This window comes from Gopherus flavomarginatus, chromosome 1, assembly GCF_025201925.1.
Source record: "Gopherus flavomarginatus isolate rGopFla2 chromosome 1, rGopFla2.mat.asm, whole genome shotgun sequence".
Taxonomy (NCBI): domain Eukaryota; kingdom Metazoa; phylum Chordata; order Testudines; family Testudinidae; genus Gopherus; species Gopherus flavomarginatus.
The window spans coordinates 44,879,231-44,896,408 of NC_066617.1; the positions used below are offsets into that span (position 1 = coordinate 44,879,231).

Here is a 17,178-nt window from a genome sequence, read left to right on the forward strand (position 1 = left end):
TCGGAATAATCCCATAGTGTAGACATACCCTGAGCCAAAATATAACTGAGTATATCTGTTCATATTCCAAATATTTAATGTGTGTGTTTATGGAGAATTCCTTGTGCCTATCAAATCTTTATGTAGAAGCTGCTATACAAGCAGTGACATCCACAAGCTGAAACCAGTTTGAGTCCTGATGCTACATTATTGTGTGCCCAAAACTTCATTTGACTTTCATAGTGTTTAAACACAAGAGGAGTACAAACTAGATCCCTGTCAATGGGAAGATCCTCAGAATGAATGTGTTCTAAATCATCCAGCCTTTGAAATAAATGGTCCTTTACATCCTGTTTTTTCTCTTTGTCTAGGCGCAAATCCTGAAGTCTTTACCCAGCTTTACTCAGTTCTCACTCGAGCAAAACTCCCAGTGGATCAGTAGAGTTTTGTCTGCTTAAGGAATGAGATAGAACGGTATGAGTGGGGCCAGTAAGAGGGAGATGCATTTGAAATCTCCTTAACACTGTGCAAATATGCTGCCTTGATCAGTAGAATTAGTACTTAAATGGAGAATAATGAAGATAAAACAACAGTCTGCAACACCATTTCCCATCTGAATGGAAACTTGCTAAGCAAGGAGATCTGAAGTCTCAACTGCAACGTTTCTTGCTTCCTTGTAAGAAACATTAATGTGTAATGAGAAGCAGAAAAACCTGCATGGATCCAAATAAGAGAAAGTTGAGCATTTTATTTTTTGATCTATTAAACAGAGTGTGAGCCCATTGTTCAAGTAGACTTTGGTCAGGCAGTTCACAAAATATCCCAGTCCAGCCTTGGTAACACTGACATGTGAAGCTCTGCTTCATGGCCTTTATATCTTCTGGTCTAGGTTTTCCAGTCACAAAGAATCTTGGGCCTTTTTCAGAATGGTGGACCCCAATCTCAAAACTATTTGGCGACAAGTGCAGATTAGCAGAAGAGTCACTGATTTTACGGATGCATCTCCCATTTTTCTTACACAGAACTTTACTGCAGAGTTTGGCTGCTGAGGTTACATTAATGACATAATGTCCTAAGGGGCCATCTATGTATTTTTTCACAACTGAACAGCTCTCCTGTAGGAAAACAAGAGTATGAAATGTTAATCAGTAACCAGAGTTATTTCCAAGTTTCTGTATTTTTGGTAGAATATTAACATAGAAGCACTGCTGGCTAAAGTGATATACTGAGATAAGTCCTGAAGGCCTTACTCATGTGATTAGCCCCTGGCTTAATCTGCATTCATGGGAAGGCCAGTAAAATATTGATCTTTATTACATTTTGCTTTTCTATTTTGGGTGCCTGGTAGCAACATATTGAATTTTTTATTAAAAATAAGGTTTTCTAGTGATTGTTGAAAAGGGACGATTTAAAATAAAAGGGGTTTAAAACATGTATTGACACATTGCTTTGGCACTAGGGATTTCTACATTGATCACCATAACCCTTTAACTTAGCAGCTACTAGACAATTTTCACTGGCTGGTGTGCAATGTGAAAAAAATAGCTTTTGGATTCTTCAGCTCCACGTTAAGCCGCTGAACTTGTTTGGCAGTTCATCCCACACCACTGCAGTCAATGGGAGTTTTGCCATTGACTTTGATAGTAACAGGATCAGACACTGAAAGAGGTTGTGTCTTCTTGTATTGCTAATGCCCTATCAAAGGTCAACTTGCCTTCTCCACCTGCAGCCTAAGAGTGAGGCAAGGGAGTTGGCCTACTAGGTGCCTTGCAAAGCTAGACAATGCAACTTTCTGTCGCCTTTGATAATTCCAGGAGAGGGGGCTGTAAGACTTTTTAGGTGAGTACCAGGGCCTTGTGAGGAGGAGCAGGACTTTTCTTGGTTGGGATTATATTCCACCAATGACTCTGTTATAAAATTTAGGACAAAGCTCAACATTTGGTCTGTGAAAAATGTTCCCTACTTCATCCTCTGCCAAATACATAGCCCTATGTTTGGTAATGTACAGATTATGCAAGCAAAACACTGTTAAACAACCTGCTTGTTTACATTCTCATTTCAGTGTTTCAAACTGTATCTTATTATCTTAGTATTAGTGTTATCCACTGCTATGGATGTCATCTGTGTTTGGTCCCTGGATGTAGCTCCTAGGAAGCAATGGCTAATTTAAGTATATTGTTAACAAGATGACAGGACTCCCAAGCAATCATCTTCAGCCAAAAGGCTGGTGACAATGATGGGTGAGGGAGAGCTTCATGGTAAGGATGTAAAATGGTAGAAATGAGCCTGCGTGGGGAGAGAGGATCTTATCAAGGACATAGCACTTAACTTGTGAACATTTGTAAATCCACCCCACCTACCTTTGAGCTGGCATACTGCATGCTTCCCCAAAGGACAACCCCTGCTGCCCCCAAAGCAGCACTCTCTCCAATAGTGTTCACCAGGTCAGTCTGAAAGAGGAAAGTGTCAAAACTGGACATTGCAAAAGCATCAGAACCCATAGTACCAGATACTGCAGAGGACACGCTAACATTTAAGCACTACTTTTTTCCAGAGGCGATGTCGATTTATGCTGTAGAATTTTTATATTCAAAAAGGCCCATAATGAACTCCCTACTTCTTGGGGCAGGGAATCTTTTGTTCTATGCTTGTACAGCTTCTAGCACAATGGGGTCCTGGCCCATGTCTGAGGCTTCTAGGTGCTATTACAATACAAATAATAGATAATAACAACAATAAATCCAGGGGCTCACTGAAGGATTTTGAACATTGACTTACAGCAGAAACTGCAAAGGGGTAGGGTGGAAAGAGGGGAAGGAGTTAAAATAATTTTTAAAAAATGTTTTGCCTATTCATACAAATAAATGTACTTTCCTATTGATGTTACAGTGTATTGTAGTATATTCAGAATGATTCCTCCAGACAGATGGGAGGAGCAGAAAGGCAGTGACACTCTTGTGAACTGTAGCTCCTTGGACAATACTCTAGTACCTCTTTTGTAAGGGATTATAAATATGTTGGTTTGTCATTTAGTCAGTCCATGAGTATTTGCAGTTCTAAGACTTTGTCCATACACACAGATTGTACCAATTTAACTACACTGATTTAGAGGTTGGCAGACACAATACACCAGTAATAACAGGTAGAACTGTACAGTAAGGGAAATAAACCATATCAGTATATAGCAACACAGAGTCCTGTGGCACCTTAAAGACTAACAGATGTATTGGAGCATAAGCTTTTGTCTGACGTAGTGGGTATTCACCCACAAAAGCCTATGCTCCAATACATCTGTTAGTCTTTAAGGTGTCACAGGACTCTGTGTTGCTTTTTATAGATCCAGACTAACATGGCTACCCCTCTGATACATGTCAGTATAAGCACTTTTATACTTGATGATTGCCTGTTCTAGTGATTCCTTCTGAACCATCTGACATTGGCTACTGTTGGAAGACGGGATACTGGCTAGATGGACCACTGGTCTGGTTCAGTATGGCCGTTCTTATGTCTCGGCATAACTTGGGTTGTACTGATGTAACTATTTTGGTTAAAAATCACAATGTAATTATACCAATACATAAACTGTGTTCAGACAAAGCCTCCTTAGTGTCACTTCAGCAATGTGTGTGAGCACTTCATAATACCAGAAAAAGAGAGGCTGGGGAGCCCTCCCAATGTAAAAAGATGCTATGGTGAAATGGCTCATTCAGTAAACTGCTACATTTAGCAGGGAAAGGAGGAAAATAAATAAACAGAATCCAGATCAACTACCTTTCTTTCCCTTCCCCTTCCCCTAGGTCCCTAGCAAGTGGCTTTCATTTGGGAATGTCAGCGCTTTTCCTCCCATCCCCCGAGGCTGGGGACACTGACTGTGCAGCCTTTGCAAAGAGAAATACAAACATCATATAAAGAACTGGCAAATTTTAAAGTCGCTGGTGCTCAATAGTATATTGATAAGGTTTCCTTATCTTGTCTGCATCACTGTGAAATCATCCAAGAGCTCAGGGGATGATCATGTGATGGCAGTAGGTGTGTTAGAACTACAGATAGATGAAACGGGATGACTCCATTATTTATTATTATTAATGTTATTTATTATTTTTTTAAATCACACATAACTCTCTAAATGCACTGAGCAGTTTATAAGTAAGGACCTTCCTGTCCTGAAATGCTTCTTGTTCAAGAAAGTGAAGACACAAATCAGTGGTTGAGGAAAAGGAAAGTGTGCTGAATTATTGGAGAAGCATATGAGGAGGATTCCTGGGACAAGTGAGTGGTGGAGGTGACCTTTAACTAAAGGTCAGATAAAAAAATATTGGAAATCCTGGAGATATTTTAAACAACAGGGTTTGCCTACTGGTCAGTCGTGTAGGTTTCAAAGTACTATACCATGTTATTGGGCTCACCTGCAGTTCGTGGTGCTGCTGATCATCCAAGCAGTTCTTGAGAGCACTTTATTATCGCTAAAATCATATAGTTCAGTGCTTTCTCCAGAAGAAGAGAGTAAGGTATGCCACTGGTGTTACTTTCATGTTGAAAATGGTGGTGTATTTTTTACTGGATTTAGTTTAGCAGTAAAAAAAATATTTGTCTCAAAAATCAAACTTTGAAAAGTTGAGTAACTTTGTGATATATCTAAAACTCTTGGTAATGAATGATCCCTAGCCCTTTTCTTCTGCAAAATACTTCATGAAGATGACAAAAACACAAATCCTCAACTATGACTGCTTTAAATCAACCACATGGTGGCACAGTGAACTAGCATGACATACAATTCAGCTCTCATTAACAACTTGGTGATCTCTTCTCAGTCAGACAAAATAAGGGATCAATGAATCAAACACATTTATGTGGACCAAAAACTGAATAGAGAGGGTTATTCACCTGGAGCAGTTACTGAGGTTCTTCAAGATGTGTCACTGTGAGTGCTCCACTTAAGGTGTCAGTTCGTCCCTGCACTGTCAATCGGAGATTTTCAGTAGCAGTGTCCAGCAGGGCTGCACTGACACTTAAAGTGGAACACCCACAGGGATAGCACTCGAAGAAGAATAGAAAATACAGACTTTTATGGAAGTATGGTCCAGTGGTGAGCTCACTGGCCTCAATGTCAGGAGCCCGAGTTTAATTACCTACTATACCGCAGACGTCCAATGTGATGTTGGGCAAGTCACTTAGCCTCTCTGTGCTTCAGATAATAGCACTTCCTTTCCTCATGGGGTGCTGTGAGGCCAAATATATTAAAATAATGTGAGGTGCTCAGATCCTATGGTGACAGTAGATAAGTAGATGGGCTAGGTAGTTAGCTGCTCTTCTCCTTGCTCTCTCCATCTCCACCCCTAGAGGAGCCATATGGAGGAAAGAGAGGGACTTACAATATTTTAAAAGCTCCATTTTATAATATGCTTGTTTATCTTCCCTCACTCCCAAGCTGCTCAACATTCCCTCTGTGACTCAACAGCTGCTTAGCATACCAATATTTCCCTACAGTACCCTGGTTTCCTTCTCTCTTGCTGATGCTCAAGATCCTGTTCCAAGTTTTGGATGCTGTTTCCAGCAACCAAAGACCCTCAAGATTCTGCTCCTGTGCTGGTGTTCTGGACTAGCCCCCTGGGGGAGAGTAGAATCCTCACTCCATATATACAAAAAGGGAACTCCTCTCTCACCAGGGCTCCCTCCACAGGCTGATTAGTGGGGTGATTTCATTTTGTAGTGAAAGATGGAAGGAGGAGCACTAAACCATTTAAATTTATCAACATGAAAGGAAACTGGTGCTGCAATTAGAGCTGGTTGCATACAACAAAAATGTTTGTGATCGTTACTTCATATTCTGAATGACTCTTAGTTTCAATCTAGTCATATCCCATCTTATTCTGTATGGGAGAATATTTGTGCAAAGATGGCTTTGCTCATGGGGAATGGCCTTTGTACAAATATACACCGTGACATGAGGACATGGGTATTTCTACATGAACAAGAGTCGCTGTTATTCATTACTCATCATTTATTTGTCATTCTGCTTTATGAAAAGATTTGTTCTTCCAGTCAGGGAGCAGAAACAATGCCATGTAACTTCAAACACTGATCACACATCAGTAATAGCTAGTAGTCTAGGGAGACAGTTTCTGAACACCCTAGCGCATCAATATAGAGAATCATTTGCATAAATTATGTGGTGAATACTTAGCAATAAGAGAGCCATTCATAGAAGTTAGGATCTGTTGGCAAATGATTTGTAAAGAGAAATGAGGCATGGGAGACACAACTGCAGGGATGTTACTAGCCTCTGGATTTTTGTCTTTCATGGGGTTCTTATACCTGCAAGTCTTTCTGGTGGTTCCCACAATGGTTCCTTCAACTTAACTTTTTTCGTTGTGGTGCTTGCTGTATCTTTAGCACTGTACATGTTAGGGCTTGTGCAGAACATCCTATTGTGTCAGCAACCAAACAAAAGCTACATTTCCATAGGGCTAGATCGTCCCACTCTTGCTGAGCCATGGTAGCATATAAGAGGGAATAAAGTCCTTATTACCTTCCTTGCTAAGCCTTGCTCACATTATGACTATAGCAGGGAGCTACTCCACATTGTTAGCAAGGGGGAGTGTGAGTAGATTTGTTTCTGTTCTCCCTATATTTGCTGCCCAGAGTAGCTGATGGGGGTCATAGGAAGGTGTAAAGTGCTCCAGAAAAAAAGTGAAACTTTCCCCAGAGTGCGGGGAAGAAATCTCTGACTCTCTGAGCTACAGTTGGATTTCCGATCTGCTACAGGAGCAATGCAGAGTGTGAGATTACAGTAGGTATCAGTGTTCAACTAGTGTTCCACAAGAGCTGATATAAAATCATTTGAGGACATCAGGGCTATGAAACAATAGATTTAAAACATTAAAGCCATGAACATTGTTTTCCTGATCATTGGAGCTCTTTCCGGTGCTCTATCTATAAAAAGCCTGCCGGCCCCCAAGCTCCACTCATAGAGCTCATGCTGCCAAATATGTAGTCTGGAGAAGCTACAAGCCTGGTACCCATAGTCAGTCTTTGAAGACATATATTTTGTTTTCACCACAAAATACATATTTGAACATTCCTCATGGGGGATTTCCCCTGCTGTGAATGGGCCGTGCACGCAGGTGCTGAATGTTTTAGAAAAGATCTCTGAAACATCCAGGTATGAAAAGAAGGTGATATGCAACTAAAATACAGCCCGGTGAATAAAAGGGTAACTTATAGGCAATATAATTTTAAGTTACTATTACTGAATGTGGAAGTTAGTTCAAGGTAAACAATTAACTTTGTACAGCCTCATATATTTGAAGGTTTGCATAATATATAATTGTGCTAGATTTCATATTGTAGGATGTTTAGCTAGTATTAATGGTATTTTTATTTTAATCTCTAGATCTATGTGTGTTTATGATGAACATACCTATTAGAGCCAACACTTGCCAAAGTATTCACTAACTTTGTGTGCTTCTATTTTGAGTTCTCAGGTGAGGAGACCTTGGGTGAAATCCTAACTCTGCTGGAAAAAAACGAGGAGTCCTTGTGGCACCTTAATTTCTCCAATACTAATTTCTCCCTACTATTACTCACACCTTCTTGTCAACTGTCTGTAATGGGCCACTCTCTTACCACTTCAAAAGTTATTTCTCCTCCCTTGGTATCCTGCTGTTAATTGATGTGTCTCATTAGACTGACTTCACTCTTGGTGACTGACACTCACTTTCTTTCTTGTATTTATACCTGCTCCTGTATCTTTTATTTTATACATCTGGTGAAGTGAGTACTAGCCCAAGAAAGCTTATGCCCAAATAATTTCTTAGTCTCCAAGGTGCCACAAGGACTCCTCTTTTTTTTTTCTTATACAGACTAACACGGCTACCGCTGAAACCTAACTCTGCTGAAGTCAATAGCAAAACTCCCATTGGCTTCAGCAGGGCCAGGATTTTACCCCTTGGTGCCTGATTGTTAGAGGTGCTGAGGACAGGCAATTTCCATGGAAGAGAATCCTCAGAATCTTTGAAACTCTGATGTCTCACGGAGAAGTCTCCAGCTGAGCATTAACAAGCTGAGGCACACAAAGTTAGTGAAAGCTTCTGAAAAGGTGGCTATATACCTTGTGTTTCCTCACTAAGCAGCCAGAGAGACTGACTGGGTCTGCATGGCTCCAGCAGGAATCCCCCACTCATAGCTCCAAACTGGGCCAGTCAGATGGGAGCACTCTGGGACCTGTGGGACTGAATATGCACACACACACCGATGGTAAGTGAGAGTTGATGGACACAGCCCTGATATTGAGCCCCATCACTCCAAGGCCTGGTCTACACTATGCGTTTAAACCGATTTTAGCAGTGTTAAACCGATTTAACGCTGTACCCGTCCACACTACGAGGCCCTTTATATCGATATAAAGGGCTCTTTAAACCGGTTTCTGTACTCCTCTCCGACGAGAGGAGTAGCGCTAAAATCGGTATTACTATATCGGATTAGGGTTAGTGTGACCGCAAATTGACGGTATTGGCCTCCAGGCGGTATCCCACAGTGCACCACTGTGACCGCTCTGGACAGCAATCTGAGCTCGGATGCAGTGGCCAGGTAAACAGGAAAAGCCCCGTGAAATTTTGATTTTCATTTCCTGTTTTCCCAGCATGGAGCTCTGATCAGCACAGGTGGCAATGCAATCCCAAATCCAAAAAGAGCTCCAGCATGGACCCTACGAGAGATACTGGATCTGATTCCTGTATGGGGAAACAAATCTGTTCTATCAAAGCTCCGTTACAGAAGACGAAATGCCAAAGCATTTGAAAAAAAAATCTACAGGCTACACAGTGCTGCGTGACAAGCGTAACGGGAATCCAGAGACTCAAATGGATGCTCATGAAGGAGGGGCGGGTACTGAGGACTCCAGCTATCCCACAGTCCCCAGCAGTCTCTGAAAAGTATTTTCATTCTTGGCTGAGCTCCCAATGCCTGTAGGTTCAAACACATTGTCCAGCATGGTTTAGGGAATAGCTCGTTAATTTACTCCCCCCCCCACGTGAAAGAAAATGGAAAGAAATCGTTTCTTGACTTCTTTCAATGTCACCCTATGTCTACTGAATGCTGCTGGTAGACGCGATGCTGCAGCAGTGAAGAACAGTATCCACTCCTCTCCCCTGCCCGGTGGCAAACGGTGCAGTAGGACTGGTAGCCGTCCTTGTTATCAACCCGTGAGTGCTCCTGGCTGGCTTCAGGTGAGGCTGGCCGGGGGCGCCTGGGTGAAAATAGGAATGATTCTCAGTCATTCCCAGTAGATGGTACAGAACGGCTGGTAACTGTCCTCATCATAGCAACTGGGGGCTGAGCTCTATCAGCCCCCTCTCTTTCCTGTGTAAAGAAAAGATTCTGTCCTGCCTGGACTCTCATAGCAGCGGCATGCTGGGCTTCTCTCCCCCGCACCACTTAATGTCCTGCCTGGACTGTCATAGCACCGGGAGGCTGCCTCTCCATCATTTTATCTCACTAACAAGTCACTGTTTCTTATTCCTGCATTCTCTATAACATCATGACACAAATGGGGAGGACACTGCCACGGTAGCCCAGGAAGGTTGGGGGAGAAGGGAAGAAATGGGTTGGGTTGTTGCAGGGACACCCCCCTGGAATGGCATGTAGCTCATCATTTCTGCGGGATCTGACACGGAGCAGTTGTGCTCTCTGATACACTGGTTCTCTAGTACACTTGCCCCATATTCTAGGCAGGACTGACTCTATTTTTAGAAACCCTAAAGGAGGGATTGACTCGGGGAGTCATTCCCAGTTTTGCCTTTGCACCCCCAGCCGATCTCAGCCAGGGGCACCCATGATAGCAGCAGACAGTACAGAAGGACAGATAACCGTCATCTCATTGCCAATTTACACCAGCAGCAGACAGTACAGAAAGACTGATAACTGTCTCTGCTAGCATGCAAAAGCAAATGAATGCTGCTGTGTAGCGTTGGAGTATCGCCTCTGTCCGCGGCATCCAGTACATACACGGTGACTGTAAAAAAAAAAGCTGAATGGGCTCCATGGTTGCCGTGCTATGGCGTCTGCCAGGGCAATCCAGGGAAAAAGGGTGTGAAATGATTGTCTGCTGTTGCTTTCCCAGAGGAAGGCATGACTGATGACATTTACCCAGAACCACCCGCGACAATGATTTTTGCCCCATCAGCCACTGGGCTCTCAATCCAGAATTCTAAGGGGCAGGGGAGGCTGCGGGAACTATGGGATAGCTACAGAATCGCTACCCACAGTGCAACGCTCCGGAAATCGACGCTAGCCTCGGACCATGGACGCACACCGCCGAATTAATGTGCTTAGTGTGGCCGCATGCACTCAACTTTATACAATCTGTTTTATAAAACCGGTTTATGTAAAATCGGAATAATCCCGTAGTGTAGATGTACCCCAAGCCACCAACCATGATGTCATTTTCGTATGGGGAACGCCACAGCTCTCCATGACCCAAGACAGGGTTGCGGAGGGAAGGAAGGGGAGCGGCATCAATATCCAAAGAGGGCTATTAATCTTGTCAGGAGGAAGCAACCTGCTCCCCAACTGGGTCCGCACTTCAGGAATGGATCAAACCAAATCCTTCCATGCCTAGGGTAGGACAGCCTATAGCAAAAATCTATTTAGGAAGCCATTCAGGAATTACATGCTCTGAGCAGTTGCATATACAGGATCCAAAACAAGATTTATGATTATCATAGTTATCAGAAATCTTAATGTCTGTGCATATATCTCAACCCCCTATTTTGTAACCTTCATATATTTATTGTATTTTTAAAAATATTTCCTTCAATTATCATTTGCTGAAGAGGTGTCACATGACATAGAAATTGTATTTTTGTAATACAGTAGATTTAAAAAGCCAAAAACCAGATACTCAGTTACTGTGTATGATCAGATATACTGTACTTTCAGAAAACAATATGGCCAGGAGAACATACTCATCCTTCCTCTAGGAAGCCTGCTGTCACATTCTGCCTCTGTGCAAATTTTCTCATGCAGGAGCTAGGAATGCCAAGCTAAACTTGGGCTTACCTAGTTGATATGTCTAGTTCATTTCTGTACCAAGTGAGCTTCCATTTTGGGAAGAAAACAAATAAACTCAACCCTGAGATACCTTTTTCATGAATGTCTATCTTCCCTTAATATTAATGGATTTCAAACTTCACTGAGATTTGTCAACTCCATTTCCCACTTTGAAGAATTAATCTGAAATATTTAATTACTTAAGGAAAGAATTGCTTTGTACTTTCTTCTAAATTACTCTCATAAAAAGAATACAATATTATTCTACAGTAATAGACCAAACCACAGCAGGATCACTATTGAAAGCTCTAGTGTTTTGTACCATGACTGTGGTGTCTTTCTTTACCAGGATAGTTCTATATATGAAACACAAATGCATCTATAACTGTTATTATGCAAGGAGAAACTCCTAGGAAGTGCTTTTTCCAAGAGATTGTATGGCTAATCTTTAGATTTCTATATATGTCTGCTTACCTCCGTCAAAACATGTAAAGTATAGGCATAAAATGGTCTGGAGTAAACAAAAACAGGCAAAACATAGTCTTTTCTAGCAACTGAGGCAATACGTATTGCTTCCTTAACCCGATAGTGAACGAACTTCAGAGCATTTGGACTTGACTTCAATATATAATCCAGATAGATGGATGGATAAAGAGCAGTACTTTCTTTCCACAGCCAAAGCAGTAGATCATTGCGGGAAGATTCAATGTCTGGGCATCTACCTGTGTATACTTTTGGATGCTCTTTGTAATCGTAATTGTAGCAGTCTGGGTAAAGATAATAACCCCATAGACCATTCGGTCTCATGTGCTCAGCCAGAAGGATAGTGTTGTTCATAAAACTCTTGCCAGCATTTTCAAATTCTTCCTTAGCAACTTTCCTAATTTTCTCCTCTGACCACTGAGGATGGCGTCTCCTAACTAGTTCGAGAGACTTATTTCTATAAATGGTTTTATTACCCCAGTTCCTGTCCCACTGGGGCCTCCAATTTTCCCAGTCAATGACTGCAAGTCCTTGGAATTTCTTCAAGGGTATGGAATGGTCAATGTCAGACTTAGCTTTGTTAAGGTGTTTTATCAGACTCTCATTCTGTGGCACCCCTCCATTGACAGGAACCCCATTGTCTAAGTAATAGGGGTAATGCCCCAAATGAGTGTGATAAAAGATTGTCACATTGGATCCACTCAAAGTTTCATTGGTGTTTGATGCAATGTCAAAAACATTGAGATCTAGGTCCACCTTGTATCGCAGTCTGCACTGTTCCGTAGGTGCATTCCAAACAACAATGAAAGGTTTGTGGAGTAGCAGTGGGGCCTTTGCCTGCTTGAGCAGTTGGCCATCAATCATAATAAGCAGCATTGTAATTTCTATCCATTTAATCCACAGATTGTACATGGTCTGCTATTTTCGCTGGGGCTGATGCGATGGTTTCCCTGAAAACAAAAACAAGAAGACATGTTTTTTAAAAAAACCAATATTCACAGCAAGGATAGATATGGTGTCAAAGAAATGGCTTTTATTTTGGGTTTCTTTTTTAACTTTGTACTCACAACAGATATGGACAAAGACAAAACTATAAACAGGACAAAAATAAGTCAGCGTTTAAATGCCTTCAAGGATGAGGTGCGTACCTGGGGAAACTATTCTACAGATTGGTAGATCTCACTGTCAGGTCAGGAAGCACTTTCCAATACTCAGCCTTTTCTTGATTTCCCTTCTGCCAAGAAACTTTCCTCTCTTCATTCAAACCCTCTGAAAGACTCACTTCTTCCATGAAGACACAAGAATTGACTTAATATGATCATATTAGAATATTTTTAAAACAAAACATCCTACTTATTCTGTGCTTCAGTTTCCCTGCATATCCTGTGTACTCACCAGCTGTTTTACTTAGGATGTAACATTTTGGGATCTAAAACTGTCTTTTGGGATGTCTAGGGGTCATCACAATTTAAATAGTGCAATATATATATAGTGCAATAATAATAATTATTATAATTAAAGCTTCTTGGTGCTGGGACTTACTGAATTGTGTGCCAATTCAGTACTGAACATATGGTGAGTAGTTTTTTCACCACCTTCCCCGACTTTTTTGCTCCCTTCTGCCTTTTTCTCATTGGAAAGAAGTTAAAAAGTGAGTGTTTTTTCACAGCAGAATGAAATTTCTCCACAAAAAAAGATTCTGTTTTTTGTTGACAAATGAAAAATGTCACACAAAACTAAAGTGGTTTTGTTTCAAAAGTTTTCATGAATATTTGTATCATTGTGCAGCTAGCTCTAGCCAGATTCATCCTTTTTTCCCTATAGCTCTGCTCCTTTCTGACACTCTGGTTCTATGATTTCTTCTTCTTATATTACCCACAGACTTATAGCTGCGCATCAATTTAATAGGAGAAGGTAATTTAAAAAAAACCATGATGGAAGTGTCTTTCCTACTTAGATTAACCAAGAGAACTCAGATATGTGATAATATATACCATATGTCTAAGAAAAGACTAAGGCCCGTATCTACTGTGATACAAAATTGTCATTTTTCTAAAGAAGTAGGTGGAAGAATTATAATCACTCAGCAGGTCAGAAGGATGACATTATTAATGACTCTTGAAAGTGTGAAGGCTAGATGTTATACTGGGTTTAACTTAGAAATCAATATGGTAAAGAGAATTAATTATATCAACAAATCATCCATGGAAGTGTCAAGTACCTATGAAAAAGTGGAATTGATTTTTGTTTAAAATGTTAGTGGAAGTGACTGAGTATTGTGAGACTAGCTCTGCCATCAGGCTGCAAGTGCCCCCTCCCCAATTACCCACAGCAGGTACGATGAAGTAGAAGGATATCCAGTTTGTACATTATTCGAAGAAGTGTTGCCGCTTGCAAGTGATATATCTGGGACTGGGACTCCCCTAGTCTTTTGTGCCGCCCTTCCATTTTCATCCGCTAGCCTCTAGTATTGTGTGTCTCTCCCTCTTCACCAGTTCCTTCTCCTAGTCTTTTGCTTTTCCTCCTGATTCCAATCCGTTGGCCTTCGGTCTCTGATATAGTAACCATTCTCCTCCCCAGCCCGTTTCTCTCTTTTCCTGCCCCCTCTCCAACTCTCTTCCTTTCCTTAGCCAATTGCTACATTAGGAGAATGGGAAAGACAAGTGACAGAATCAGTACTAAGCTATCCCCCTGTTGTTCGGGGACCCCTTCTACAATGAGAGCCAAACTTCCAACCCTCCCCTACAGATGGCATCAGCCAAAGTGCTGGAACACACACATAAAAATAAATGGAACACTCTGAAATATTTTGACAGCTGCCTTCTCTACCTCCCCTCCGCCCGGCAACTTTCCTGCCTCCTTTTCCCTCTCTTTATCTGAAATTATCTGGTTGTTTGTACAGTGCCTAGACAATGGGGACTTGATCCCTGATGGGGATTCTGAGGCACTATCACAACATAAATAAAAATGTTTATTATTCAAGCCCCATTATAACTGTATTTTCTTCCTGCTTATAGCTAAAAAAAAGTTTAATTTGCACAGAAACCTTCAGAAAAGCAAGGAATTCTTTCTCCAGAAGGTGCCCATATGTTCTCAGTCAACATATGTTGAATACCTTTAATCGGTTTACTCATGTATATTGTGGTCACAGGCATTGTTCGTTAAAACCTCTCACCATTAGACACGGAAGCATAATAGCTCAGTGATGAACAGAGAGAATTCCTAAAACTCTTTGTATTGCAAACAAGAACCAATCTAGATTTATTGACTTAAAATTGGTTTCTGCAAATTGTGATTTTATTGCAGATGTTATTTTTCACTTCAGAACAATGATTGAGGCCAAGTGGAGCAAGTCTTTACAAAAATAAATAAGGTTAATATTTGATGCTGAAAAACTGAGGGAAAACACAATTACCTACTGTTTCACAAATGCACCACACAATCTCCTAAACATGAACAAAAAGTCTTTTATTACTGGGGCCACTGCTGTTTATCTGGACTGTGAGTTTATTGGTCTCATGCATAAGCACTAATTGGACTGCCTCAATTCCAGCTCTATAATGAGCACAGGCGCTAACGATTCCATTTTCCAGTTGATTGTCAATCTTGGTTCAAATTCGCCTGTTTTTCTCATTCGGTGACACATTGTCATAGTTCATTTAACTTTCAAAGGATGTGCCTATCTTTCTTTGTCCCTGGAGTGTTCTCAGAAGAGAATCTGCTGTCAATGTTTCTGGTCTATATTCTAAAAACAAAAACAGCCCCTCATAAACAAAGAGTTAAGGGCCTGAACCAAAACACATTGAAGTCAATGAGAGTCTTTCTGTTAACTTTAAGTAGGCTTCAAATCAGGCACTCAAAACACAAAATTAAGTACAATTTGCTATTTATGTCTGCATATGTTGTTGAAGTTTAGGACTGTCAGGCTACTGGACTAATTACAGTATATCCTTTAATCACTGATAATTGCTCCTCACTGAATAAAAAAAGTTGATAATTTCTGCTAGTTTCCGTCACTATTTATGTAAATAGAAATATGCAGAATACAGTATTCCCAAGCAAATTCTGTTAATTTAAAATAAACTTTTATGTCCACTGTGCCTAAATATTTTCCATCAAAGTATGCAACTTGTAGTGGGTTAATATCAGATGAAACTGAGGGGGGAGGGGTATTCCAAAGTTGAGAGGGAGGAGTTATTCTCTTTTACTTTAAAAGAAACACCTTTATGCCTAATCAAGACAATGTAGACATTCCCCCCACCCCCCAAAAATGATTGAGGTACACTTTAAGCACTAGTAAAACAATACCCTCCTAAATTGTGATTACATCTAACTTGACTTCTTCCATGCATGCAGTGTTGTTGTAGCCATATTGGTCCCAGAATATTAGAGATACCTGGAGGTAATATCTTTTATTGGACCAACTTCTGTTAGTGAGAGAGAGAAGCTTTCAAGCTTACTCAGAGACCTGAAGAAAAGCTCTGTTGAAAGCTTGTCTCTCTCACCAACAGAAATTAATCCAATAAAAGATCTCATTCACCTGGTCTCTTTGATCTCTTCCAGACAACCAACTGCTACTCGGTCTCTTTTGTTGATTATTTGAGCTATTTGGACTCCAACACACCTCATGACAGCTGACATTTCAGGGTCTAATTTATAATATAATAGCCCTCAGATGTAATCTCCCATATTATATTCCACCATCTGTATATTGACTTCTTGAGAAACAATAATCTATACATTTAATATTAATACATTTATGTTTTTGTATTTTACAATCCTTGTATCTAATTGTCTTTAAATCTCAAATGTTTTCATCTCTACTGGATAAATGAGTCACATTTATGGAAATATTCTCTATTAAAAAGTTATTCTAAAGAACTGGAATAATTTTTTCACCAACACAGATTGATCATGAGTGGCTTTTGTGTCAAAGAATCACAAAAATAAAGACTTTTTCTTCATTCAAAGAATTGCTTACTAAAACTTGAGAACCACTCACCATGTATTTTAGTTAATATTCAGTGTTTTAAAGGTAAATATGATTTTATCTTATTATTATTTTTGTCCCTGTAACTTTAGGACCCTTCTTTCTAAATAAGGGATATCCAATCCCTTCTTCCAACTTACTGTGAGGTATTGGTACTGTTTCTTCAAATCGGTTAGCAGGAGCCAGGCAGGAGAGGGCTGGCAAGGTTCGAAGTGGAAGCTTTGCAATGAAGCAGAGAGAATAGCTTTAGGCTACTTAAAGGTCATATTATGTTATGGACATATTAGCTAACACCTACTAACTAACATGTTACAAAACTCTGAGATAGACAAGGCAGTGTGTGTTTTAATACATACTGAGCTGCTTGAGTTAAAATCAAGGGGAATTTAGGCTTTAAAACAAGCTTAACAACATGTTAAAGTATGCACTACCTTGTCTACATTGGACTTAGAACATGTTAGTTAGCACATGTTAGCTAACATACCTTTAAGACCTAGCCTAGACAAAGCCTTAGGCATGACCTACCAACAATGTTTGTACTGGTATTACTATTTAAGTTAGAGATGAGAATTTTTACCAAAATAGTTACATTGGTACAACCCCTCACAGTGTGTGCAGTTATACCAATATAAAGGTATCTAAGGGCTTGTCTACTTTGGCACTTTACAGTGCTGCAA

The 17,178-nt window shown here is 40.5% G+C and overlaps 1 protein-coding gene across 1 annotated transcript; it reads right to left on the minus strand.

Annotated features, from left to right (window-relative positions):
* Nucleotides 1-665: 665 nt before the first annotated feature.
* Nucleotides 666-12,423, minus strand: LOC127042829 (hyaluronidase-1-like). The gene is made up of 3 exons (XM_050936265.1): nucleotides 11,503-12,423; nucleotides 2,340-2,429; nucleotides 666-1,094 (listed from the first exon to the last, which is right to left on the minus strand). The coding sequence occupies exons 1-3, from the start codon at nucleotides 12,421-12,423 to the stop codon at nucleotides 666-668; spliced, it is 1,440 nt and encodes a 479-aa protein (XP_050792222.1).
* Nucleotides 12,424-17,178: the final 4,755 nt, after the last annotated feature.